Below are 26,034 nucleotides of genomic sequence, written 5' to 3' on the forward strand. Positions count from 1 at the left end.
AATCATGGCAAGACAAAGCAACAGGTTCCCAACCAAACAATGAAGAAATTGCGGGGCTTGAGACTTGGGACAATGGAAAGCCATATGAACAGGCTGCTAAAGTTGAAGAACAAGATTTATTTGAATGGAAAAAATCTTTCCCTACATGGCACCTTAAGAAAAACCAAATCAAATATCTAAAAATGAAATCAAATATCTTTCCCTACATGGCACAAAGAAACACACATAGTGCAGGCGCCAGGCGTGCAGCTCAACAAACTAAGAAGTAAGAAATAAAATATTTGCTTATTTTCCATTCTTCCTCACTTTTCTAAGCAACCTAATATATACAAAGATCAGATCCGAAAAATCATACAAAATACAAACAAAACCCAAATAAAAGAAAATTATGAACCTCAGCGGCGGCTTATGAGAACCACAAGCAGACTTAATGTAAAAAAAAAAAATTAAAAAAAAAAATTAAAAAAAAATTCCTGTTTGATTACTGAAGAAAATGAAATGAAAGATGATAGGGCATATTTACAATACCCAGTTTCTAACCAAAAATCATTATGAGAATCCAAGTTCTTATTTCTTTCCTCCAAATTTTATCATCAACGAAATGACCCACAAGATGAAGAACTGCACCGCCAAGACTTTTACTCCACAACCAGCAGCAGTAACGGTGCAAGGAGAGAATGATGTTTGCATATGTTTGGTTTTGGTAAGAAAAAAAAAAATCTAACACCAAAACGCCCTGAGTGACTATCGCAAGTGTAAAAATGCCTCATAAGCTGTAAATTTAAATAATTTCCTAAGATAACAGCAGAGGTTCCCAGGGAACACAAAATAAGTAAATCCAAAATGAAGTTTCCTTATAATTATAAACAAGACCCAAATTCCTAGTTTCACATTCCTAACTTTTTTTTAGATAATTAATAAACTAATCTCAATAAAAGAACACATTCCTCACTAACATCCATTTGCAGCCATTGCTGATGGAAAAATACAATTTTCTAGTTTGCACATTACAATTACCTAAAAGGAGAAACAATCAACTGGAGTTGATAGATACTTTAACACATCAACCAAAATCAAACTTCCATCCGAAAATCAATCATCCAAATTCCATCAAAGTAGTAAATAAATCACAAAATGAGCAAAATTCCTACCCATTTTCATGTTTCTTTAAACATTCCAATCAAAAAGAGCAATATTCAGACCTTGTGTTCCTATAACATATAGAAAAGAAAACAAAGATGTCATCAGTAATAAATTAGTTGTTCGGGTTCAATTAAAGCATAACGAAACATATCTATCACACAACCATTTTACCTAAAACACGTGACATTAGGAGATCAAATTGGCGCTTTGATTCTTGTCTAATTTGCTCTATTTGTTCATCCCTTTTTCTATCTTTTTCCACTAACTCATTTTGCAGTTCCTCTATTTGTTCATCTTTTTTTCTATATTTTTTCACCAACTCATTTTGCAGATCCTCTATTTTTCTATTTGTTTCCTCCAACTCAAGATTGAGTTGGGTGCCATATACTTGCGAAGAAGAGGATGGAGTAGGTATGACAAATTTTCCCATCCCTCTAACATGGCCAGAACGTTTCCCACCAAGAGCTTCTGTAAATATTTCCTCTTCGTCTACTTCTACCTCTTTGTCAGCCAACTTCTCTACCATCTAATTCTTCAGAAGCAACCAAAATCAACAGGTTAGCTGTATAACAATGTGAGACAAGATATTAACAGAGAGCAGAAATTTCAACTACTTACGTATCGTTCTTCACACTGCGGAGTCACAAATTTTCCGTCTTTATTTGTGTGAGAGATCTTATAAAAGTCAATTAGATTGGGCTCTTCTTCATACTCTCCTGCCTACACATAATAGACATATAATTAACATATGCTCTAAACATAATTATTAAAATAATGTAATAGTATAAAATTGTTACCTCACTATGGCGATGATTAAGAAAAGATCTAGAGCCAGATGTGTGATTGGTCTTCAACTCCGATCTATTCTTCTTATTACGTGTGGACTTGTCCTGTAACAAATTTTCACTAAATTATTACAAAATTATACTCCTTTAAATTTGTTGTCAATTTAGTTTAAAAATATTTACCTTCAATTCTTTGTTTTCAAATGACTCGCATATCTTAAGCCACATGGGTTGTGAGATAAGCTTTGGAACTTTTTTCTTTGCGATTGTTGAGTCTTTATCACCACCGAATTTAAGAAAATGACGGTGAAATCCATGACGAAGTGTTCTATAACTATTTGATAAAGCCAACTCAATAGATCCAGTATGGTTAGCCAGATGCTCGTCTAAAGTCCACTCAGCCTATATATTATAAATAACAATAGTCTTAGCATTTTATATTATATGTAGTAAATAACATAACCTCAAACATTATAACTCACCAAAACACGAGCTCTTAACCGTTGCTGCTCACTTGGTGGGACACGAGTCCAAGAACTATGCCAGAGCTCGGCGTGTTCACGAACGACATGTGTCACCCTCCTACTAAAATAACTCGCACTTTTTCCTACAGGTCCTCTTGCCTTGGGAGGGATTGTTATCTCAACAGGACGACCATCCTTAAAAAGTTGATTGAACTTGGTGGATTTATTCAGACCTCTTTTCTTCTTGTTGGACATAATAGCTGTGAGACAAAATTTGAAACATAGTTAGTATTTTTGGTGAAGTAGTTTGTTCATAGTTTATACAATAACACAGACAAAATATGTGCACTTACAAGATGCATTGGAGGACCCCTCAGTCATCGTCTGACATGGTGTTACATCAATTTCAAGAGGCACTTGTCATTCTAAACTTGCATTCTCAACCTCATCATTGAGATGCAATGGTGTAGAACGAGCCACAGACACACGCGATCTTCCTCGATTCATGATCTTCATTGCGTACAACAGATTCCACAATAAAAACAATGAATAAGAAAATATGAAAATATGAAAATACAAACATATACAATAATTGAAAGATTGGTAACGAGACAAACAAATATATAGCCCGTATCATCTTACCATAGAATAAATATTTATTTACAATAATATTCAACACATATCATCATCAGAGTTTGTATCAGAGTTGCAAGATAACTCCTCTTCATGAGCGGAGTCATCATTGAGGAACATGCTTTCATCATCAAGGTCTTGTTCGTCATCAGAGCTTGTTTCGTGCCCCTCATTAGAGAAGTCATCATTGAGGAACATGCTTTCATCAAAGTGCACATATACTTCATCAATAGCTATTGGTTCCACATCATCTCTACGTAACGGAGTTGAGTCTACATTGTTTCCTTGTTGCACAGGTGCATTACCCTCAACCAATTCATCATCTTCTTCCTCATCACCAATGCCTTCATCATCTTCTTCAATCTCTCCCTCTAAAATAGTTGGAACATTGTATATGTTTCTATTGCTCACTTTTTGCACTACTTGCCAATTACCACCCAATTTGGGATCTTTCAAGTAGAATACTTGTGAAGCTTGGCATGCTAGGATAAATGGGTCAGATGCATACCATGTACAAGATGTATTCACACTTGTAAAGTGCTCATCTGTTTGTATTCCCGTTTTATGCCCAACATCCCACCAATCGCATTCAAATAGATACACGCGATTTCGACCATAACGTAACACCAAAATGTTCTTCAACTCACCATAGAATTCAATATCCTTCATGTTATGCTCACCTTGAACAACTATACCACTGTTTTGGGTACGTAGAGTTCGTTCATAGTCTTTTATATGGAATCTAACCCCATTCACAATACAACTTTTGTACATTATAACTTGATGATCCGATCCGGATGCAAGATCATATAACTGTTTGGACAAATTTTCTGCATTAGGCCCACATATACGATGCCGAAACCATGTTTCAAACTCGGCTTCATGCTTATGTTGGATGTCCACAGTGCCTTCTCCTTCAATCTTGTCATAGTGTTCACTACATAAAAAACACATAAGTATTCATCTATATTCTCAAGTAATCATAATTTTTAATAAAAATAAAATAAATAAATAAAAATAAAAAAACAAAAAAAACACTATAAATCATACACTTACCGAATGTACGAAGTGATTTCGTCACAATTGTTAAGCACATACTATCGAGCCCTTGTGAGAACCTTATCTTCAAGTGTTATAAATTTTACTGCTCCTAAAGGACGAACTCGTTGAGAGAACACAGACAAGCCTTTACTCCTTCCCACCTGCCGCACATCACTATTCCGTTCTTCACGATTCCATTTTGTCTCAATCCCATTGAGATACATTGAGCAAAATGTCAAATATTCAAATGATAAATATCCCTCGGCAATGGACCCTTCCGGATGTGCTCTATTTCGCACAAATTTCTTACATTTACCAAGCGTTCTTTCCATTGGATACATCCAACGATATTGTACTGGTCCCACAAGCTCAACTTCTCGTGGTAAATGTACAGCTAGATGTACCATTATATCAAAAAAAGCCGGTGGAAATATCTTTTTCAACTTGCATAAAATCACAGGAATGTCATCCTTCATTCGACTCACGACATCTAATCTTAATGTTCGTGCACATAATTCCGTAAAAAATGAACTAAACTCAGTCACTGTTGTACGTATTTCAGTTGATAAATATGGACGAATTGCAACAGGAAGTAAGCGTTGTAAGAAGACATGACAATCATGGCTTTTCATTCCCGAAATCGTACCTTCTTTGACATTCACACACCGACTAATATTAGATGCATACCCATCAGGGAACTTTACACCTTTCAACCAATCTAAGAAAGTTGTCTTCTCAGCTTTTGACAAAGTGTAATTTGCATGTGGCATTGATGTAAATGTACCATTTTGTAGTAAGTGCAAATCTTTGCGTATTCCCATCACACACAAATCCTGTCGTGCCTTCAAAGTGTCCTTTGTTTTTCCTTTAATATTCAGCAGTGTACCTAAGAGACTATCACATATGTTCTTCTCAATATGCATGACATCCAAATTGTGTCTCAGTTTCAATGTTGACCAATAAGGCAAATTAAAAAAAATACTCTTCTTCGTCCAATTCAACTCACACTCTTCACGCGTTCTCTTCTTTTTTTTGGTCTCATCTTTTCCAAACGGCAAATTTGGTACATTCTCTAGTTGTTGTAACAATTGATCTCCAGATAATTCATTAGGTGCCATTCTATGCTCCTCAGTACCGTCAAAGAGAGATTTTTTTGTGCGCCATATATGCCCCTGATGTAAGAACCGACGATGAGCCATGTAGCATGACTTACCTCCAAACTTCAACCTTTTGGATGCCGTATCCTTGTTACATACTGAACACGCCAGGTGTCCCTCAGTCGACCACCCAAACAAGTTTCCATATGCAAGAAAATCATTTATAGTCCATAATAATGCTGCATGCAACTTAAAGTTCTCCTGCGTCGATGAGTCATATGTAAGAATGCCTTCATTCCATAATTCTTGCAAATCATCCACCAATGGTTGCAGATACACATCAATTTCATTTCCAGGTGCCTTAGGTCCAGGGATAAGTAAGGACATCATTAAATACGAATCTTTCATGTGGTGGAAAGCTGGGTGTAACACATGATTATGGGAATATAACGTAAACCCTAAAATAGAAAAACAGCATAGACGAGGCACAAAAAAAAAAAAAAAAAAAAAATGTGTTTAACCCTTCATGGAGTTGAACAACAAAGGGAGGACGGGGGACTCCATTGCAAAATAAAAAGCATCAATGCCACACTACAAATCTGGAGAAATTCAATTAATTGTCAGTCCAAGAGCTCAATTTTATATACCACATTTCACTAGGAGGTAAACATGTACTAAACAATTGCAACAAGCCTAAACGTGGAGAAGTTCCTCATACATGAAAGAAACAATATATAATTTACAACTGGTAGGAGAACTCAAGGTCCATGGAGGATTTGAGCATCAAAAGGCGCCAGAAATTTCATTAAAATTAATTAGCGACGACAATTGTCGTCCCTAAAAATATTTTTTAATTTTTTAATTTTTTTTTTTTTTCGCAAACTAATTAGCGACGACAACAGGTGTCGTCGCTAATAAGTATTTTCAATTAGCGACGAGGATTTCGATTTTTTCCTTCGTTATTTCGCGACGACACTGTCGTTACTAATTGAAATACTTATTAGCGACGACAGGTGTCGTCGCTAATGATCTGAACCCCCGTCACAAATTTTTTGGCGCGCCTTTTCACGCCTAGGGAAAAATATTATTTCGCCATTAGCGACTGCATATCAGCGACGACATCTAGTCGTCGCTGTTTGCACATTTTTTTATGGAATTAATGACGACAAGAAATTGTCGTCGCTGATATTGATAAATAGCGACGACTTTTGAGTCGTCGCTAAAAATATGGTCGCTAAAGACCAATTTTCTTGTAGTGTTACGTGCTGTCTCCGTGCGCACATGCACCTCGTTCATGTCTACCAGACGGTCGCTTCTCCCCATTCATGGAATGTAACTTGAACTTTAATACCAACTGATGCAGCGTAACTTAGTGGGCTGTAGCGAAGAATATCAATAAGCAACTGATAAATACTTCTAGATCTAAGAAATCTTCTTAACAAAAGCTAAGTAGTCTCTAGGTTTTGAAGGAAAATAAAGAAGAACGCTCAACTCTGAGGTTTCTTATTCAACAAAATCAATAATCAACATAAACTCATTTTCTATGGAGGCTATAAGCATATATTTATACACTAAAACCCTATACCTAATAAAATAAGAACATAAAGTCGGCTAGAAAATAAAACAAACTGACGGCCCCCATCCAAACGGGACATATGGCCGTCCAAATAGCCACGACACTTAAACGACAACATGACATAACATATGGGATCGGAATACACTTCGATCTACATCACTATGCATTAGTTTGAGTCTGTTTGACACAGATCTATTTTTTTATGTGTAAATTAGTCATGGATTAGTAAATTAGTTTTAGGTCTAGAATGCAAAACGTCATTTGTAACGCTTGTAATCTCATAGCTTTGGCTATTGTTGCTTGTAAGAGCTTTATGCTAATGATTTCTATGAATGAGACTGGTATATATGGATTCCCTTAAAAATAATATTTTTTTTTTAAAAAAAAAAAAAAAACCTTTTTGCGATGTCGCTGTTTATTTGGGTATGAATAGCATGATTAATGCTATTCTTTGTACCTATTTATTCTACTTATTTTATAACGGTTAAGATGATCTACTTTAAGTAGTCTCTTAATTATGTCAATCACTGATAAAAAAAAAAAAAATGTCATTTAAAAAGCACTATATCAACCCGTATAAAATGAGGATTAAGATCCTCTACAATTTTAAAGAAATAATTGATTGTCAAATTATGTAATTTTTGTCGTTTTTAAGCATCTAAATACTTGAAAAATGACATATATTAAAAATATGATATGTTAAAGTTGAGAATTGATATATTTTCATAGGTTCTTACTCTCTATGTTGTAAAAAAGTTTTGAGCCAAAAATTATATTTTTATTTTATGAAAAATAAGCATCTTTACAAAAGTGAAGAATAAACATTTTGAGATAAAAATTATTTTTGATTATCTTGATAACATGCAAATTTTTTAATAGGTAGCATTTTGTAAGCATTTCGATACTTAAAAATTGTATAAATTACATAATTTGAGAATCTACAATTAAAAAAAAAGTTGTAGAGGATCCTTATCCATATAATAATTGGGACAAGCTCTCCTGCGATTGAAATTTCTTCAACTTCCTCCTATTTTTAGCTGGACATGTGTCAAAAAGTACATATTTTAAAGGCCCAAAGATTGCCACATCATTCATTACTATATATGTTGACACAATGTTTCTAAGTTCTAAGAATAAGATAACACTATCCAAAACTCATTACCGGGAATTCGAAACCCTTCGCCTTTGACTCTTTCCCTCGGGGAAATATCTATTCTGTCCCGCATCTCAAGATTTCTTCATTTGAGGCTTTGAGCGCTTATTTAAATATTATTTTTAAGGATTTATTCTTTTTCTCTCAAACATTCATATACTTAAAAATTTGTCATCTTCCTAATAATCATATTTTCAAAAATTTTCTTTTCCTAATAATCATATTTTTTAAAATCTGTACTCCTCACCATTATCAATTCATAAGTCATACGTTTATCTCTGGGCAACATAATGAAAAATAAAAAGAAAAAAGAAGAAGAATAGAGAGAGAAGAGTGAACGGTGTGGTAATTTTGTGGGTTTGGAGAGAGCATGCAAAAAAAAAAAAAAAAGTGAGGAGAAAAAAAGTTTGATTTTTCTTTTTTCTTTTTTTCACGTTAGTTTGTTACCTCAATTTAAAATATTTTTTTTCTGAGTTTAAATTATTAGAATTGATAGTTAGTTGAATGATTACGCCCATTTTAGTTGTAAAAGTTGTTATTTTGTTAGTTGTGCTGTTAAAATAGTTAGAAGCTGAATGTATAAAAGGCTCAGGGTCTCAATCAGAATGTTGAAGGCAATTTTATTATTTAATTGTAATGGAGGTTGGGACATTCTTGAAATTCCACATTTCTTCGTTTTTTTTTTTTTTTTTTTTTTTTTTTTGAGAAAATTTCTTTTTATTTGTAAACAGTTCATTTCCAGCTTTCATTCATTCAGTCAATCGTACGTCAAATCCATCCACCAGCCACCCTTGTCGGCCAATCTGGGCCTTTGGGGACATCCTCAAAATTCTCATTTCCCAAAGGACAAAGATCGTGTCCACTCGAAAAAGCATAAAACCAATTAGTACCAACACTCATCCAAAAGTTTCACGTGTTTTCTACAAGTCTACTGCTTCAACCTCATAATTGACAAAAAAAAAAAAAAAAAAAAAAAAAAAAACCCTCATAATTGAGATTTGCCCAAAAAAAAAAAATCATAATTGAGATACATTAGGGCCATGATTTTTGGCACTATTTGCAATGTTGATATATATACACACACGCGAAGTAAACACAAAATAATGGGTACCTACCAAATAATAATAATAATAATAATGGGTTTGGATAAGACTGGAAGCATGAACCATCTCTATTATTATTATTTTTTTGACATGTCCGCACAAGAGGAAAGAGGGAGAGTCGAACTAGTGACTACCACTTCATTAAGTGTGGTCCTAGCCGATTGATTTACCTCTTAAGGACTGAATCATCTCTATTCTTAGGAGTTCTTGAACCATCTCAATTTTATTTATTTTTTTTTAAAAAAAAAAACTCATAAAATTTTGATTTTTTTTTTTAAAAGTATTTTAATGAAATAGACCCCAAAATTAATTTTTACCTAGTCTTTTTAGTTTTGTCCCCTTTCCTAAAATTTTAATTTTGCCCCTAGTTAAGTTTAAGAGGCCTAATCCATTTAATTAAATGACTCAAGTTAGTGTTAACATATATAGTTTTATTCTCATATTTTGATACAATTTGAACTTGACAAGTAACATTTATAACTGATAATTTTTTACATGGCTCACAAATCAGACACGAACCCCAACATAAAATTAACGGGTTAAGATTGAAGTATTTAACCCGTTTAATTCAATAATTACAAGCTATCTCTAGTTGCAATCACGGTTGAGTCTATAAGGGTTAATTACGCTCATCCGCTATGTAGTGAGGCAAAGCCTTTGTCTGTAGATGAACTGCATAATAGAAGTCCACCTAATTGATGAAGGATAATTTTTTCTCTTCAAGAATGATATTGTGAATAATTCATTTTTGTTATTTTTCTCAAAATAAATGATATGTATTGTAAATTGAGTTAGGATCTTCTACAAAAATCTTAATCATCATTTTTTCATAAATAAAGAAAATTTTACCACCTCAATATTATAATATTGAGGTGATTACCACTTTTATTAACTCAACATTTATAATCTTATTATTTAGCATGTTTTAAAGATAATAATATTGATAATTATTTAATATACAAATAAAATAAAATAAATGGATAAAGTATATTGGAAATTGTTCGAAGTTCAATATTTTTTTTAAGAAATGCTACGGTTCCTTTGGGTATTCTCATAATCCTACGTGAATATTATTTTATAAAAAAAATATGATTAACCAATTGGTTAAGTATTTTTTTGCTTCTTTAGAAAATAATGTCTATATAGAATCATAAAAACACAAGATTTGCTCATTATTTCCCACATGAAAGGCAGGTTTAAGTGCCTTTTCGTCCGTTATTCTTTGCCTGAACACTCTCGTAATAAACCGACCGGTTTAACTACATTTTCGTCACACGTGAAACACTGAGAAAAGAGAAAAGAAAATGCATTTTTTTTTAAATGTTCACATAAGAGGAGAGAGAGGAGATTCGAACTAGTGACCTTTGTTTCATAAAGCGTGGTCTCAAGCCGATTGAAGTACTTATTGGGAACAAAAGAAAATGCATATTAAAAAATAGTCATTTTACTGAGAAACTTGGATATTGTTAAGATTTTGCACTTAATACCCAAATTGACAAATAGGGTGAGCCAAACCATTTCAAATTACTGTAAAGTGGTTCCGTCATTTCCAATCATGGCTTTGGGTGGGTAGCCACCCTAATTTGGCCTTAATTGATCATAGCTTATCTTATGGTATTGCATCCTATACTAAAAGACAACCTCTTGTCATCTTTGGGGACAATTGCATTGATACTATCTTGTAACGCCCCCACTAAGATATTAAGTCAATGAATAGAATGGCACTACTATAGACTTAAATAGTTTTATTATTATATAAAAGAAAAAGCCCCTACACGAAAAATCACTAAATAGTTCAACATTTGTTATCAAGCTCCTACACGAAAAATCACTAAAATATAGTTCAACATTTATTATCTTCTTCTCCTAGAAAAGGTTCTTTGTCAAAAAAAAAAAAAAAAAAAAAAAAAAAATCAAAATCAAAATCAAAATCAAAGAAAAAAGTTTCTTAAAAGCTGATTTCGAAATGCACTTTAATAATGGCACACACTTCCTTTATTCTACTCATTATGACAGACTTCTTTTTAGCCCTGTTGCAGGTACTCTAACCGGTCACTTTCTTGAGTGCGTCTTCAGTGCCGTCATTGCACAAAACCCTTTTTTTTTTTTTTCCACCACTGAAAAATGGACAAATTAATTTGGAACAAAGTAAGAAAATGAGTGCACGTGGTTTTTGCTGTTTAGATTTATTTATTTATTTATTATTATTATTTTTTTTAACAATTTTGAGTGGGTAGGTGCTATTATAATAATATTTTAGTAGTGTAAACACAATCAGTTGCCCCTCCTACCCTTTGGCTCAAATAAAAAAAGAAAAAAAAGGGGGTTCTGAAAAATAGTAATCTCAATTTTTTAAAATGATTAATATCTTTTAGAGTAGGTAAAAAAATAAATAAATAGGTCCCTACTCTTAGGCCAATTGTTAATATATATATTAATCACTTACACTGTGATTGGTAGTTGGTGCTGATGTCACATATTAGCAACTTCTTTTTTTTAAAAAAACTTTCTTAACAACATCTGGTAAAATAAGAGGACCGAGCTAGATGCTAGCATTGTTTTGCCAAAAGAAAAATGCTAAAGCATTTATCCTAGTACTTCTCCCGTTCTTCATCCTCCATTTTTTAAAATTAATCATTAATTGGATCCACCTTCACTTAATTAGGTAGGTGCTACAAATCTAATGATTTTTTTTTTTTTTTTTTTTTTTTTTAAAAAAAGTATGGAAAATGATAGGAGAAGGACCATGGTAAATCCTCTAGTATTTCTCTTGCCAAAAGACAAATGGTAGAGAATCTATACTGATCCTTCTCCATTCTCCCATTTTGTTTTTCAAAAAGAAAAAGAAAAAGACAAAAAAAAAACAACTATTGGATCTACCTTTATTTAGGTGAGTTTTACAAATTTAATGGTTAATTTTTTTTAATATTTTATTATTATTATTATTATTATTTTTTTTTAAAAAAAGGAGAAGAACTGAAATAAATGCTCTAACATTTCTCATCTTTACTCAAGATTGTAGACCTTGAAAAATAAAAAAATAAAAAATCCAAAGGCATCTTGAAAAATATATATGCCACCTTATCCAAGCTGTCTTAGTAAAGAAGCTGTCTTAGTAAAAGAAGTCTGGTACATTTTTAAAGTGGATTTGGAAATCAGCTTTTAAAAGCAATTACCCAACCTTGATTTGGACTTAATGCAGAATTTTCCACTCTAATACTCGTCTCCAAAATTCTATCAAAAACATTCATTTTACCATTTTAGCTCCCGAAAAAAAGAGATTTTTCCTACAATAAGGAGCATGATGAAAATGTTCTTAGTAGGTACGTAGTCAAGCCTTATTAGAATTGATGATAGTTAGTTGAATAGTTACGCCCATTTTAATTAGTTGTAAAAGTTGTTATTTAATTTGTTAGTTGTGCTGTTAAAATATATAGTTAGAAGCTGATCGAGTGTATAAAAGGCTCAGGGTCTCAATCAGAATGTTGAAGTCAATTTTATTATTTATTTGTAATGGAGGTCGTTGGAATATTCTTGAAATTGCACATTTCTTTGTATTTGTAAAAAGTTCATTTTCAGCTTAATTGGGGGACATACTGAAAACTCCCATTTCCCAAACAACAAAACCATTTGGTATTTACCAACACTGATCCAAAAGTTTCACGTGTTTTCTGCTGCTTCAACCTCATAATTGAGACTTACAAAAAAAAAAACAAAAAAAATCATAATTGAGATATATTAGGCCAGTGATTTTTGGCACTATTTGCAATGTTGATATATATACAACACGAAGTAAACACAAAATAATGGGTACTTACAAAAAAAACACACACACACAAAATAATGGGTTAGGAACAAGAGTGGAACCATCCCTATTCTTAGGAGTTCTTGGATCATCTCAATTTTTATTTTATTTTATTTTTTTTAAATCATAAAATTTTTATTTTTTTATTTTTTTTAAAGATTTTGTTCAAAAGTATTTTTATGAAATAGACCTTCAAAAGAATGTTTACCGAATTTTTTTAGTTTTGTCTCATTTCCTAACATTTTAATTCTGCTCCTAGTTAAGTTTAAGAGGCATGACCCATTTAATTAAATGACTCGATCGAGTTAGTGTTAACATATATAGTTTTATCCTTGTATTTTGACACATTCAAACTTGACAAGCGACATTTATGACTGACAATTTTTTACATGGCTCGCAAACCCGACATGAACCCAACATAAAGTTAGCGGATTAAGGTTGAAGGATCTAATCGTTTAATTAAATGTGTTGAATAAAAATTGAACTATATAATCTTGTACCCTACATGTGAACAATAATTACAAGCCATCTCTAGTTGCAACCGTGGTTGAGTACTTTGTAAGGGTTAATTTAGCTAAGCTCCTCCGCTCTGTAGTGAGGCAAAGCAGTTGCAGAACCACTTGAGGCTTTGCACCCCCAAAGCTTTTTTGAATATATATATATATATATATATATATATATATTTGTTGTTTTCCTACCCAAGTTCCACATGGCACTCCAAAAAAGAAGATTTTTTTTTTTTCCTACTTACGCAAGTTACCACTCGGCACCCTCAACAATTTTATTGGCACCCCAAATATCAATTGTCTGGCTCCACCACTGAGGCAAAGCCTTTGTTTGCGGATGAACCGTATATTAGAAGTCCACCTAATTGATGAAGGATCATTTTTTTTTCTTCAAGAATGATATTGAGAATAATTCATTCTTGTTATCTTCATCAAAATAAGAATGATATGTATTGTAAATTGAATTAGGATATTCTACAAAAATCTTAATCATTATTTTTACGCAAATAACGAAAATCTTACCACCTCAATATTATAATATTGAGGTAATTACCACTTTTATTAACTCCACACTATAATCTTATTATTTATCATGTCTTAAAGATAATAATATTGATAATTATTTAATATAAAAATAAAATAAAAGGATAAAGTATATTGGACATTGTTTGAAGTTGTATATGTAGTCTTATTAAAAAACCAAAAAAAAAAAGAAAAAAAAAAAAAAAAAGAAAAAGCTCCTACACGAAAAATCACTAAATAGTTCAACATTTGTTATCCTCTTCTCCTTGAAAAGGTTCTTTGTCAAAAACAAAAAACCAAAATTAAAATTTTTTTTTTAAAAAAAAAAAATCAAAGAAAAAAGGTTCTTAAAAGCTGATTTCGAAATGCACTTTAATAATGGTGCACACTTCTTTCTTTGTACTCATTATGACACATACTTCTTTTTAGACGGACTCTTACCTGTCACTCTCATGTTTGTTCATTTTAAGAAGAGGTTATGGCATGATGTTTTCGCTATTTAAACTTTTTCTTAGGTTTTTTTTTTTTTTTTTTTTTGGAAGTATGTGATATTATGGTAATGTATTAATAGAGTAGTCGCAATTGATTGCTCCCTCGTACTATTTTGCTAAGTTAGGTGGGTGCTACAAATCTAATAGTTTATTTTATTTTATTTTTTAAAAAAAAAGTATGAAGAATGATAGAAGAAGGATCCGGGTAAATCCTCTAGCATTTTTCTTGCCAAAAGAAAAATGCTAGAGCATCTATCCCGGTCTTTCTCAAATCCTTCCCCATCCCCCCACCGCTCCCGGCGCCCCTTTATTTTTTTTTAAGAAAAAAAAAAAAAAAAAAAACCATTTGATCTACCATTACTTAGGTGGATCTTATAAATCTAATAGTTGATTTTTTAGAAAAAGAACAAAATAAATGCTCTAACATTTCTCATCTTTGCTCAAGATTGTAGATCTTGAAAAATAAAAAATAAAAAATCTAAAGGCATCTTGAAAAAATATATGCCACCTTATCCAAAGGCATTTTCATGACATAAGACAAGCTGTCTTAGTAAAAGAAGTCTCGTACATTTTTAAAGTGGATTTGGAAAATAGCTTTTAAAACCAGCTATCCAACCTTGATTTGGACTTAATGCAAAATTTTCCAATCTAATTAATAATCGTCTCCAAAATTCTATCAATTTAGTTGACCTTAATTAGGTCGTCTCTTGGCTGTTGAACTCATAATTTATGTGGAATTTCAATTTTATGAGAAAATGAAGTTAAAAACTTGAACACAAACTGAACCGCAAATAAATATAGAAGGGCAAAAATGTGGAATTGTTAGTGCATTTTCATGTAAGAACTTTTTTTCTTTGATTTTTTTTTTTTATTTTACAACTTTATGTAAAAACATTTTCTAGGAGAAAATGATAAAAATGTGGAATTATTTAGTGATTTTTCGTGTAGGAGCTTTTTCTTTGGATTCCCTTTTTTTTTTTTTCCCGAACTTGATATGACGAGGACCTTGTCTAGTACTTGCATGTATATATATAATGCATGATCGAAAGCCAAGCTTATCCCTAAAGCTCCAATGGCCAGAAAAACTCCTAGTCTTTCATGGCTTCTCCTCCTCAGTCTAGCCTTCACTCTCCTTCTTGGTCACTCAACTTCTCAAAATGCCCGAAAGGTAAATATATATCTCTATATATAACTTATCTCTTTTAATTTCTATGGCCAAATATCTCTAAAATTGGCCATCTTTTTCGTGTTTGGAAGATTAACAAGTTTCATTATTTTCTACCTATGATATATATTATGCACGCAGGCTTATATTGTGTACATGGGCCAAAGGCAGATGGACGAGATTTCCACATCATCCCTTCACACAAGCATGCTACAAGAAGTGATTGGCAGGTTGTAGAAGCAGCACAAATATTAACAAACAGTTCTTATTTTGTTTTAGCATATTTTATGGAACTTAACAAAAGCCTATGGGCCTTGTTGAACTAGCTATAAACCTTGAGATCGAGCCCTATTTTACTTTTATATCAATGGTCTTATAAAGGGGCGGTTGAATAAAATCTGGGTCCAAGGTAACAAGTTAAAAAAAAGTGTTTATAATTGTAATATAATAATATAATAAATTATTATATTAAATATAAAAATATTGAAAAGTTTTATATTAGAACAATAAAACTTGACACTCAACCATAAGTGATCGAAACTTGAAACAATTTTTGATCACATGGATTTGTAGTACTTAGCAATTTTAACAAGGCCAATCTAAGAGTTAATGGACCCTATGACATTAAATGTGGGAGATATTTGAGTGGTATATAACATTACTCTTATATTTAAGATTAGTCTTTAAGGTAAAATATATTTCACCTTCTTTTGTTTTTTTTTTTTTTTTAAATTTATTATTTTTTAAATATCTCTCAAATGGCAATGATGCCATAGACGATTTATCATTGGGGTTGCAATAAAATGCCCCAAATTTTTTCATAAATGGAGATAATAAATCCGATCAAAGTGTTGTGTTAAGGATTGAAATGCACCTAGACCTATAACTTGTGAAATTTATGTGCCTACATTCAGCAATGTTGGACCAGAGTCTCTGCTCTATAGCTACAGGCGGAGTTTCAGTGGATTTGCAGCAGAGCTAACTGAACAAGAAGCTCAAAAAATGGCTGGTTAGTGAACCAAATTATGTCTTCCCTCACCTCCAAACCCCAACCACAGGTGGGTGGAGCGTATTCTTGGAAATTGGAAGTAACTCATGTTTTCTATGTCCATTACAAAAAATGTTACGACAATGAATATGTAGGAATGGATGGCGTAGTGTCGGTGTTCCCTAGCAAAAAGAACAAGCTTCTTACAACAAGATCATGGGACTTCATTGGGTTTCCGCAGAAAATTCATAGAAGACCTGTTGAAAGCAACATCATTATAGGAGTGATTGACAGTGGAATTTGGCCAGAGTCAGAAAGCTTTAGCGACAAAGGATTTGGTCCACCTCCTAAGAAATGGAGGGGCACCTGCCAAGCCTCCATCAATTTCACTTGCAACAAGTATATATTTATCTTTACAACTGTTTGAGTAATGCGGGCGTTGTTTTCATGTTTCTTTAAAATTATTTTTAAATTTGTAATAATTTAATTTTGACCTGTATATGTTTTGCCTAACTGCACGAACACATACAGACACAGAGAGTCAAAAAGAACAAGTAACAAATATAACTACGCTTATGCAGTAAAATCATTGGAGCACGATATTACCGTAGCATTGGAGATTTTGACGAAGAAAACGTAAAATCTCCTAGAGATTCTCAAGGCCACGGGACACACACAGCAGCAACAGCAGCTGGGAATTTAGTTAGTGGGGCAAGCCTACTAGGGTATGGGTTGGGAACAGCACGAGGAGGAGTTCCATCAGCACGTATTGCTGTGTACAAAATATGTTGGTCCAAGGGCTGTGCTGATGCTGACACTCTTGCTGCATTTGACGATGCTATTGCCGATGGCGTTGACATCATAACTTATTCCGTTGGTGGAGAAGAACCCCTCAAGTACTTTCAAGATGTAAGTGCCATTGGTGCCTTTCATGCTATGCGAAATGGAATATTGACATCAATGGCTGCTGGTAACGAGGGTCCAGGTCTGGCAACCGTCACAAACTTTGCGCCATGGTCTCTCAATGTGGCTGCAAGCACTATAGATCGAAAGATCTCCACTCAGGTCCAATTGGGTAACAACAAGATCTATGAGGTAACTAAAAACTATACACTCCTGACTCCTGCTATATATGATTATGAATATCTTCTTCATTTACTCCAATTTATTTGTATCCATAAATTCTATTTAATTTGAAGAATTTCTTTACTCCACGTGTGTGTAGGGAATTTCAATTAATACATTTGACCTCAACAATAAACAGTATCCAATAATTTATGGTGGAGATGCACCAAACACTAAAAAAGGTTTTCAGAGTTTCATTTCCAGGTAACTACAAAATGAAATTTATATATTCAATAATTAATACTTCATATTCCTTGTTTTTTCAAGAATAGGAGTACCAATTGTAGACACATTCCAGTGTCATACTTAAAATGGAACTTAATTATTGCTAAAATAAAAATACAGGTATTGCATAAATAATTCACTGGACCAAGATTTGGTGAAGGGTAAAATTGTACTTTGCGATGGGCAGACTACAGGGGAAGCGGAATTGTTAGCTGGTGCTGTGGGCACTGTGGCGCAAGGCCAAGACCAACACGATTTTGCAACATCATATCCCTTGCCTGCATCTTACCTTCGCTTGGAGGATGGTAGCAAAGTATACTCATACATAAATTCGACAAGGTATTATTAATCTAAAATAACTTAGACAATTAAACAAGTTGGTAAAACTTAATTATCCTAAAGGAGACACCTATGCAATTTATAGGGGCGCAACTGCGACTATTCATAAAAGTAAAGAGAGTAAAGATAGATTTGCCCCTTACATTGCGTCATTCTCATCAAGGGGCCCAAATAAAATTACACCCAATATTCTCCAGGTAATAATCTTATTTACATTTGCACTCTTAATTGCATTACTTATTTATGTTAGAATAAATGGAAATATAATCTATTTTTCTTATCTTTTATATTAGGTTGAAAGAGAGAGAAAGTAACACAATAAATTTACAGTTGGTTCGGTGTTAGACACCTACATCCCCACTCTGAACTGTCCTGAGGACTATATTCTCATTTTGTTTTTTTGTGTGTTGTTGTAGCCGGATTTAGCTGCTCCCGGAGTTCACATTCTTGCCGCATGGTCTCCAATTTCTCCAATTTCAGATGTTCAAGGTGATAAGAGAGCACTTTTATACAATATAGAATCTGGGTCATCAATGGCTTGCCCACATGCTACAGGGGCGGCTGCCTACATCAAATCCTTTCACCCCACATGGTCACCTGCCGCTATCAAATCGGCCCTTATGACTACTGGTAATTTCTATCTAAATTATATAATTTGAATGCATGTACATATGCAAACCATAACCATGAATAACTCACTCTGATTTGGTGTATTTCTTGCAGCTACACCCATGAGTGCTAAAAAGAACCCTGATGCTGAATTTGCATATGGTGCAGGCAATATAAATCCTCTTAAGGCTCTAAATCCTGGTTTAATATATGATATTCATGCACTTGACTACATAAAATTTTTGTGTGCCGATGGATATAATACCAAGTTATTACATCTTGTTGCCGGGGATAATAGTAGTTGTCCTGGAGCTACTAAAGGAACTGTCTTTGATCTAAACTATCCTTCTTTTGCTATATACTTCTCGTCCTTCAAATCTTTTAGTCAAGTTTATCATCGAACTGTTACAAATGTTGGATCACCGATGTCTACCTATAAAGCTATTGTGACTAGTACTGCAGCTGGACTTAGAATCAAAGTGAACCCTAGTGTTCTAGCATTCACCTCTCTTGGACAAAAGTTGTCATTTGCGCTCACGATTGAAGGAATGACCGATAAAAACGTTGTCTCTGCTTCCTTAGTGTGGGATGATGGAAAGTTCCAAGTGAGGAGCCCCATTGTTGTAGCTGTGATATGATTGATGCATGACATTCTCTGCAATATATATGTATTACGTAAATAATAATTGAAGCTAAAGCTTTGCAGGAATATGCTTGGAATATTAGAATAAAACAATGGTGGAAGACAGAGGCCTGAAAATGGTTGCAATTTGAGCCTTTGCTCTAGTTCTGTATTGCACTGTAATTTGAACCTTTATAATTTAATACTCTATTCTGCTTAGTTTTCCTTCTAACTTGTTATCATTAGTTGATCGAATGAATGAATGTTGTCGATCAGAGTATCAGAAGACCGTTGATCATCGGAGTCCAACGATTTGACCATTGTCAAATGCCGTTCATTTTGATTACAAACCAAGATGAATGCTCCATGCCTTAACACTAGCTTGCAATAAAATCCAACATTTACCTTTAGGGTTACATTGGTCTGGGCATGAATTTAGGGCCAGATGATACAAGGCCTGGGTTTTTGCTTCAGCTGTATTTGCATGAGCCCAAACTTGAAATGGACTTGGGATTTTGTTTACAAACCAAAACTCAAAACAAATACCCTTATCCAAACAAATAAACAAGGTTCTTCTACTCAATGCAATAAGGACACAAATTTCCTAACAAATTGGATAGTAGAAATTTTTTACAAACCAACTTTATAAAAGTCATACGTGTCTTTAAGCTATTAAAAAAGCATTTGAGAAGTAGATACTATTTAAATAATAATACTAATATTAAAAAAGTTCTTACATGAAATGCACCAAGTACAGTTTCACATTTTTACCATCCTCTATTTCTTTATGGTTCAGTTTGTGCTCAAGTTTTTAAGTTCATTTTCTCGTACAAGACAAATTCCACATAATTGATAGAAGTTTTGGAGACCAATAGACGATGATTAGACTAGTGGAAAATTTTGCATCAAGTCAAGTCAAGGTTGGAAATTTGATTTTAAAAGCTGATTTCGAATTGCACTTTAGTAGTGGCGGACTTCTTTTCTTTTCTTTTTTTCCTACTCATTCAGCACTCTTATCAAGCACTTTTCTTAGTGCTTTTTTTCTTTTATTTTTTAAGCTAATGTATATTCATCTTCAAATGTTAATTTAACAAGAGGTTCAGACAAATAGTTCTTTCAAATTCTAAAAATGACCAAAAACTTTTAGAGCAAGAACAAATAAATAAATAGATTTATACAGTTAGAATAATTCACAGAATCTGTTAATATGTTATAGTAACACCAATCACAATATTACATGTGTTACATATAATAAAAAATAAAAATTTAATATTAACCACTTACACTGCGATTGCAATTAGTACTGATGTGACATATGAACAAATTCACAAAGAATTATTTGTTAAATCCAAACTGAACCAATTTTGCAGCTTAACCCTGAACCAAAAGGCTGTCTTTTGGTTCAAATGGATCCTTGGCTCAGGATTGTAGATATTGATAGAAAAAAGAAAAACTAAACTAAACAAAAATCCAAAGCCATCTTGAAAAAGACTATGCCACCTTAATAAAAGTTAAGGGCCTACTTAACCAATCAAAGCTAACCATGGTCGTAGCAAATTGGAGTCATCCAACCAATGAGAAGTTGTCACACTCTTATCATCTTTTTCCTGGATTCACACACGGTGATAATATAGATTAATCTCACGCTGCAATGTGAAGTAAAGAAATTAATATATAATTGCTTTACAATTCTTTTATAACTTGCTGACAAGTAGTACATGATTCATAATTGAAATTATGTCAATTATTAAAAAAAAAAACTAATATGCTTAACAAATTGTAAAAGAGTAGTAGAGTAATTGTTGGTATAACATTTTTCAAAAAACATTTATTAATAATATGGACTCTTTTTTAATATTTGTTAGAACATATCAGAAAATAAAATAAAATAAAAGCAGTCGTATCCCTGATTGTTGTAATTAATTTGATCAAATAAGAGAAGCTGTCTTAGTAATAGAAATCTGTTACATTATTAAATTGTGCATTTGGAAATCAACTTTTAAAACCATTTTTTTTTTCCTTGAGCAAATATAATAAAGGGGAAGGGTTATATATGGCTCATTTCCACTATTGATCATAAATAAGGAAATGATGGGAAGAAATTTGAAATGCTTTCAAACATAAAGTTGGTAGTAGCCCACTTAACGAGATGGTGCATATGAAAATTAGCACTATAGAGCTTGTAAAACCAATTATCCAACCTTGACTTGGACTTAATTAACGCAGAATTTTCCGCTCTAATTATGATCGTCTCCAAAACTCTATCAATTTAATTGGTTGACCTCAAGTCGTCTCTTGGCTGTTAGTGCTTTTTCATATAGGAACTTTTTTTCTTTGATTTTTATCCTTTTCTAGGAAAATGATAAAAATGTGGAATTATATAGTCATTTTTCGTGTCGGTGCTTTTTCTTTGGATTCTTTATTTTTTATTTTTACAGCTTTATGTAAATACCTTGTTTAGTACTTACATGTATGCATATATATAATGAATGATCGATAGCAGAGCTTATCCCTAAAGCTCCAATGGCCAGAAAAACCTCTAGTCTTTCATGGCTTCTCCTCCTTAGTCTAGCCTTCACTCTCCTTCTTGGTCACTCAACTTCTCAAAACGACCGAAAGGTAAATATCTCTATATATAGCTTATCTCTTATAATTTTCTTGGCCAAATATCTCTAAAATTGGCCATCTTTTTCGTGTTTGGAAGATTAACAAGGTTCATTTTCTACATATGATTTATATTGTGCACGCAGGCTTATATTGTGTATATGGGCAAGCGGCAGATGGACGAGATTTCTACATCATCCCTTCACACAAGCATGCTACAAGAAGTCATTGGCAGGTTATAAAAGCAGCACGAATAAGAAACCATTAGAAATTAATTTGCTATCTGATGATTGAATTTCTTGTTAATAACTTGCTTGTTAAATTGGCCATGATAATATTGTTATCATCACCTTCCTTTGTAAATTATAGATCAGAGTGTTTGACTGGCGTTGGAATATGCCTCGAGTTTCTTATTTTGTTTTATCATATTTTATGAACTTAACAAAAGCTTATGTTGAACTAGCTATATACTTTGAAAGCGCCAAGAATTTCGTAAACGGAGACAGTAAATCCTGTCAAAGTTATGTGTTCGGGATTGAAATGCGCCTAAACTCCTAACTTGTGACATTTATATTCCTACATTTAGCAATGTTGGACCAGAGTCTTTGCTTTATAGCTACAGGAGGAGTTTCAATGGATTTGCAGTGGAATTAACTAAGCTAGAAGCTCAAAAAATGGCTGGTTAGTGAACCAAATTCTCTCCCCACTCCCCCAAGTCCCAACAACCCGCGGGTAGAGGATATTCTTAGAATTAACCCATGTTTTCTATATGTTCGTTACAAAAAATGTCACGACAATGAATATGCAGGAATGGAGGGCGTAGTGTCCGTGTTCCCTAGCGAACAGAAAAAGCTTCATACAACAAGATCATGGGACTTCCTCGGCTTTCCGCAACAGGTTCCTCGAAGACCTATTGAAAGCGACATCATTATAGGAGTGCTTGACAGTGGAATTTGGCCAGAGTCGGATAGCTTTAGTGACAAAGGATTTGGTCCACCACCTCCCAAATGGAAGGGCACCTGCCAAACCTCGACCAATTTCACTTGCAACAAGTAAAATTACAACCCTGTGTTTTGCCTAACTGTATGTTTTGCAGAAAGCACAACTAACAAATGTGGCTACGCTTATGCAGCAAAATCATTGGAGCAAAATATTATAGTAGCAGTGGAGTTTTTGTCGAAAATGATGTTAAATCTCCTAGAGATTCAATAGGCCATGGGACACACACAGCATCAACATCAGCTGGGAATTTAGTTAGCGGGGAAAGCCTACTGGGGTATGGCTTGGGAACAGCACGTGGAGGAGTCCCATCAGCACGTGTTGCTGTGTACAAAATATGTTGGAGTTCTGGGCGCTGTTCTGATGCCGACATTCTTGCTGCATTTGACGATGCCATTGCTGACGGCGTTGACATCATATCTCTTTCCGTTGGTGGACATCAACCTCGGAAATATTTTAATGATCCAATTGCCATTGGTGCCTTTCATGCTATGAGAAAAGGAATATTGACATCAAATTCTGCTGGTAACGATGGTCCAGATATAGCATCCATCACAAACGTTTCGCCGTGGGCTCTCTCTGTGGCTGCAAGTACTATAGATCGAAAGTTCTTCACTCAGGTGCAATTGGGTAACAAGAATATCTATGAGGTAACTAAAAAGTCCAGTCCCCGTGTTATGTAAGCTGCTATGAATATTATATTATTAGTATCTAAATTCTAATTTGGAGAATTTCTTTACTCCATGTGCAGGGAATTTCAATTAATACCTTTGACCTCAAGAATGAAAAGTATCCAATAATTTATGGTGGAGATGCACCAAACACTAGAAAAGGTTTTCGGAGTTCCAGTTCCAGGTAACTACAAAATGAAATTAATGTATTCAATAATTAATACTTCTGATGTGCATATATATAGTATAGGCAAATTATTTGCTTTTGTTTGCACGAGTCTTGAAGCTTGCTGGAGAAATATTCCTTGTTTTTTCAAGAATATATAGGAGTACCAATTGTAGACACATTCCAACATGATAATTAAAATGGAACTTAATTATTGCTAAAAAAAAATACAGGTATTGCAGAAATAATTCACTGGACCAAGATTTGGTGAAGGGTAAAATTGTACTTTGCGATATCCGGACTAATGGGGAAGGGGCATTCGTAGCTGGTGCTGTGGGTACATTGATGCAAGGCCAAGCACGTCAAGATGTTGCACGACCTTATCCCTTGCCTGCATCTTACCTTCGCTTGAAGGATGGTAGCAAAGTGTACTCATACATAAATTCGACAAGGTATTATTAATCTAAAATAATTTAGACAATCAAACAAGTTCGTAAAACTTACTAATCCTAAAGGACACACGTATACAATTTACAGGGGTGCAACTGCGACTATTCAAAAAAGTAAGGAGGGTAAAGATAGATTTGCCCCTTACATTGCGTCCTTTTCATCAAGGGGCCCAAGTCCAGTTACACCCAACATTCTCAAGGTATTAATTTTGTTTACATTTGCGCTCTTGTATTACTTATCTCATTCAGGCTTTTTTTTTTTTTTTTTTTTTTCCTAATTTTTTATTGTAGCCGGATTTAGCTGCTCCAGGAGTTCACATTCTAGCGGCATGGTCTCTAATTTCCCCAATTTCACAAGTTAAAGGTGATAAGAGATTGCTGCCATACAATATAATCTCTGGAACGTCAATGGCTTGCCCACATGCTACAGGGGCGGCTGCCTACATCAAATCCTTCCACCCCACATGGTCGCCTGCCGCTATCAAGTCGGCTCTTATGACAACTGGTAATATCTATATAATGTATAGTCCCAAGTCTTGATAATTTACTGCATGTACGGAAACAATAACCATGACTAACTCACTCCAATTTGGTGTATTTTTTGCAGCTGTTCCAATGAGTGCTAAAAAGAACTCCGATGCTGAATATGCGTATGGCGCAGGCAATATAAATCCTCTTAAGGCTATAAATCCTGGTTTAATATATGATATTGGCGCACTTGACTACATTAAATTTTTGTGTGGCGAAGGATATAATACCAAGTTATTACATCTTGTTACTGGGGACAATAGTAGTTGTTCTAGAACCACTGAGGGAATTGTTTTTGATCTAAACTATCCTACTTTTTCTATATTATTATCGTCCTCCAAATCTTTTAGTCAAGTTTATCATCGGACTGTCACAAATGTTGGATCACCGACGTCTACATATAAAGCTATTGTGGTAAGTTCCCAAGTTGGCCTTAGAATCAAAGTGAACCCTAGTGTTCTAGCATTCAAATCTCTTGGACAAAAGTTGTCGTTTGCACTCACGATTGAAGGAACGACAAATAAAGACATTGTCTCTTCTTCTTTAGTGTGGGATGATGGAACGTTCCAAGTGAGGAGCCCCATTGTTGTAGCTGTTGCTGATACATGACTTTCTCTGCTACATATATGTATTACATAAATAATAATTGAAGCTAAAGCTTTGAAGGAATATGCATGGGAGATTAGATAAAAGTAGTGGCGAAAGACAAAGGACTGAAAATGGTTGTAATTTGAGCATTTGCTCAAGTTCTGCAATGCATTGTAATTTGAACCTTTCTAATTTAATACTCTATTTTGCTTAGTCTTCCTTCTAAATTTTTCTCATTAGTTGATCGAATGAATGAATGCCATCGATCAGAGTAGCAGAAGACTGTCAATCATTAGAGTCCAACGATTTGACCATGGATGAATGTCATTCATTTTGATTGCAAACTTAACCAAGATGAATGCTCCATGCCTTAACTCCATCTTGCAATAAATTCCAACATTTACTTTTTGAATAATGTTATACTTATTTCTACTTTTTTAAACAATTTTTTCACACCATAGGTGGCTTTAAAACCACCATCCAATGGTAGTTTTAAAGCCACCTATGAGTATAGAAAAGTTATGTAAAGAAATAAAAGTAAGTGTAGCATTTCTCTTTACCTTTAGGCCCTGTTTTGTTTGCGAAATGAGTATTCTATTAGGAAAAGGAATATATATTATTGGGAATAAAAGAGGTT

At 33.6% G+C, this 26,034-nt stretch overlaps 2 protein-coding genes and 2 pseudogenes across 2 annotated transcripts; 2 read left to right on the forward strand and 2 right to left on the reverse strand.

Moving 5' to 3' along the window:
• Positions 1-1,151: 1,151 nt before the first annotated feature.
• Positions 1,152-2,189, reverse strand: LOC132169462 (uncharacterized; annotated as a pseudogene).
• An 875-nt stretch (positions 2,190-3,064) lies between these two features.
• On the reverse strand, positions 3,065-4,121 carry LOC132188108 (uncharacterized; annotated as a pseudogene).
• Positions 4,122-15,391: 11,270 nt separating this feature from the next.
• Positions 15,392-19,602, forward strand: LOC132187367 (cucumisin-like). The gene is made up of 10 exons (XM_059601658.2): positions 15,392-15,487; positions 15,626-15,714; positions 16,399-16,493; positions 16,628-16,871; positions 17,054-17,567; positions 17,698-17,801; positions 17,943-18,161; positions 18,247-18,358; positions 18,578-18,791; positions 18,885-19,602. The coding sequence occupies exons 1-10, from the start codon at positions 15,392-15,394 to the stop codon at positions 19,406-19,408; spliced, it is 2,211 nt and encodes a 736-aa protein (XP_059457641.2). The 3' UTR covers positions 19,409-19,602.
• A 2,290-nt stretch (positions 19,603-21,892) lies between these two features.
• LOC132187368 (cucumisin) lies at positions 21,893-25,610 on the forward strand. Its single transcript, XM_059601659.1, has 10 exons — positions 21,893-22,011; positions 22,143-22,231; positions 22,583-22,677; positions 22,805-23,048; positions 23,129-23,645; positions 23,747-23,850; positions 24,066-24,284; positions 24,370-24,481; positions 24,573-24,786; positions 24,889-25,610. The coding sequence occupies exons 1-10, from the start codon at positions 21,916-21,918 to the stop codon at positions 25,416-25,418; spliced, it is 2,220 nt and encodes a 739-aa protein (XP_059457642.1). The 5' UTR covers positions 21,893-21,915; the 3' UTR covers positions 25,419-25,610.
• Positions 25,611-26,034: the final 424 nt, after the last annotated feature.

Source organism: Corylus avellana, chromosome 6 (assembly GCF_965113065.1).
Source record: "Corylus avellana chromosome 6, dhCorAvel1.hap1.2, whole genome shotgun sequence".
Taxonomy (NCBI): domain Eukaryota; kingdom Viridiplantae; phylum Streptophyta; class Magnoliopsida; order Fagales; family Betulaceae; genus Corylus; species Corylus avellana.

Coding starts and splice junctions, on each gene's coding strand:
- LOC132187367 (XM_059601658.2), top strand. CDS start 15,392: ATGGCCAGAAAAACTCCTAGTCTTTCATGGCTTCTCCTCCTCAGTCTA. Junction 16,872..17,053: donor ATCAATTTCACTTGCAACAA/GTATATATTTAT, acceptor ACGCTTATGCAG/TAAAATCATTGGAGCACGAT. Junction 17,568..17,697: donor GTAACAACAAGATCTATGAG/GTAACTAAAAAC, acceptor ACGTGTGTGTAG/GGAATTTCAATTAATACATT.
- LOC132187368 (XM_059601659.1), top strand. CDS start 21,916: ATGGCCAGAAAAACCTCTAGTCTTTCATGGCTTCTCCTCCTTAGTCTA. Junction 22,678..22,804: donor AGAAGCTCAAAAAATGGCTG/GTTAGTGAACCA, acceptor ATGAATATGCAG/GAATGGAGGGCGTAGTGTCC. Junction 24,285..24,369: donor TCATACATAAATTCGACAAG/GTATTATTAATC, acceptor TACAATTTACAG/GGGTGCAACTGCGACTATTC.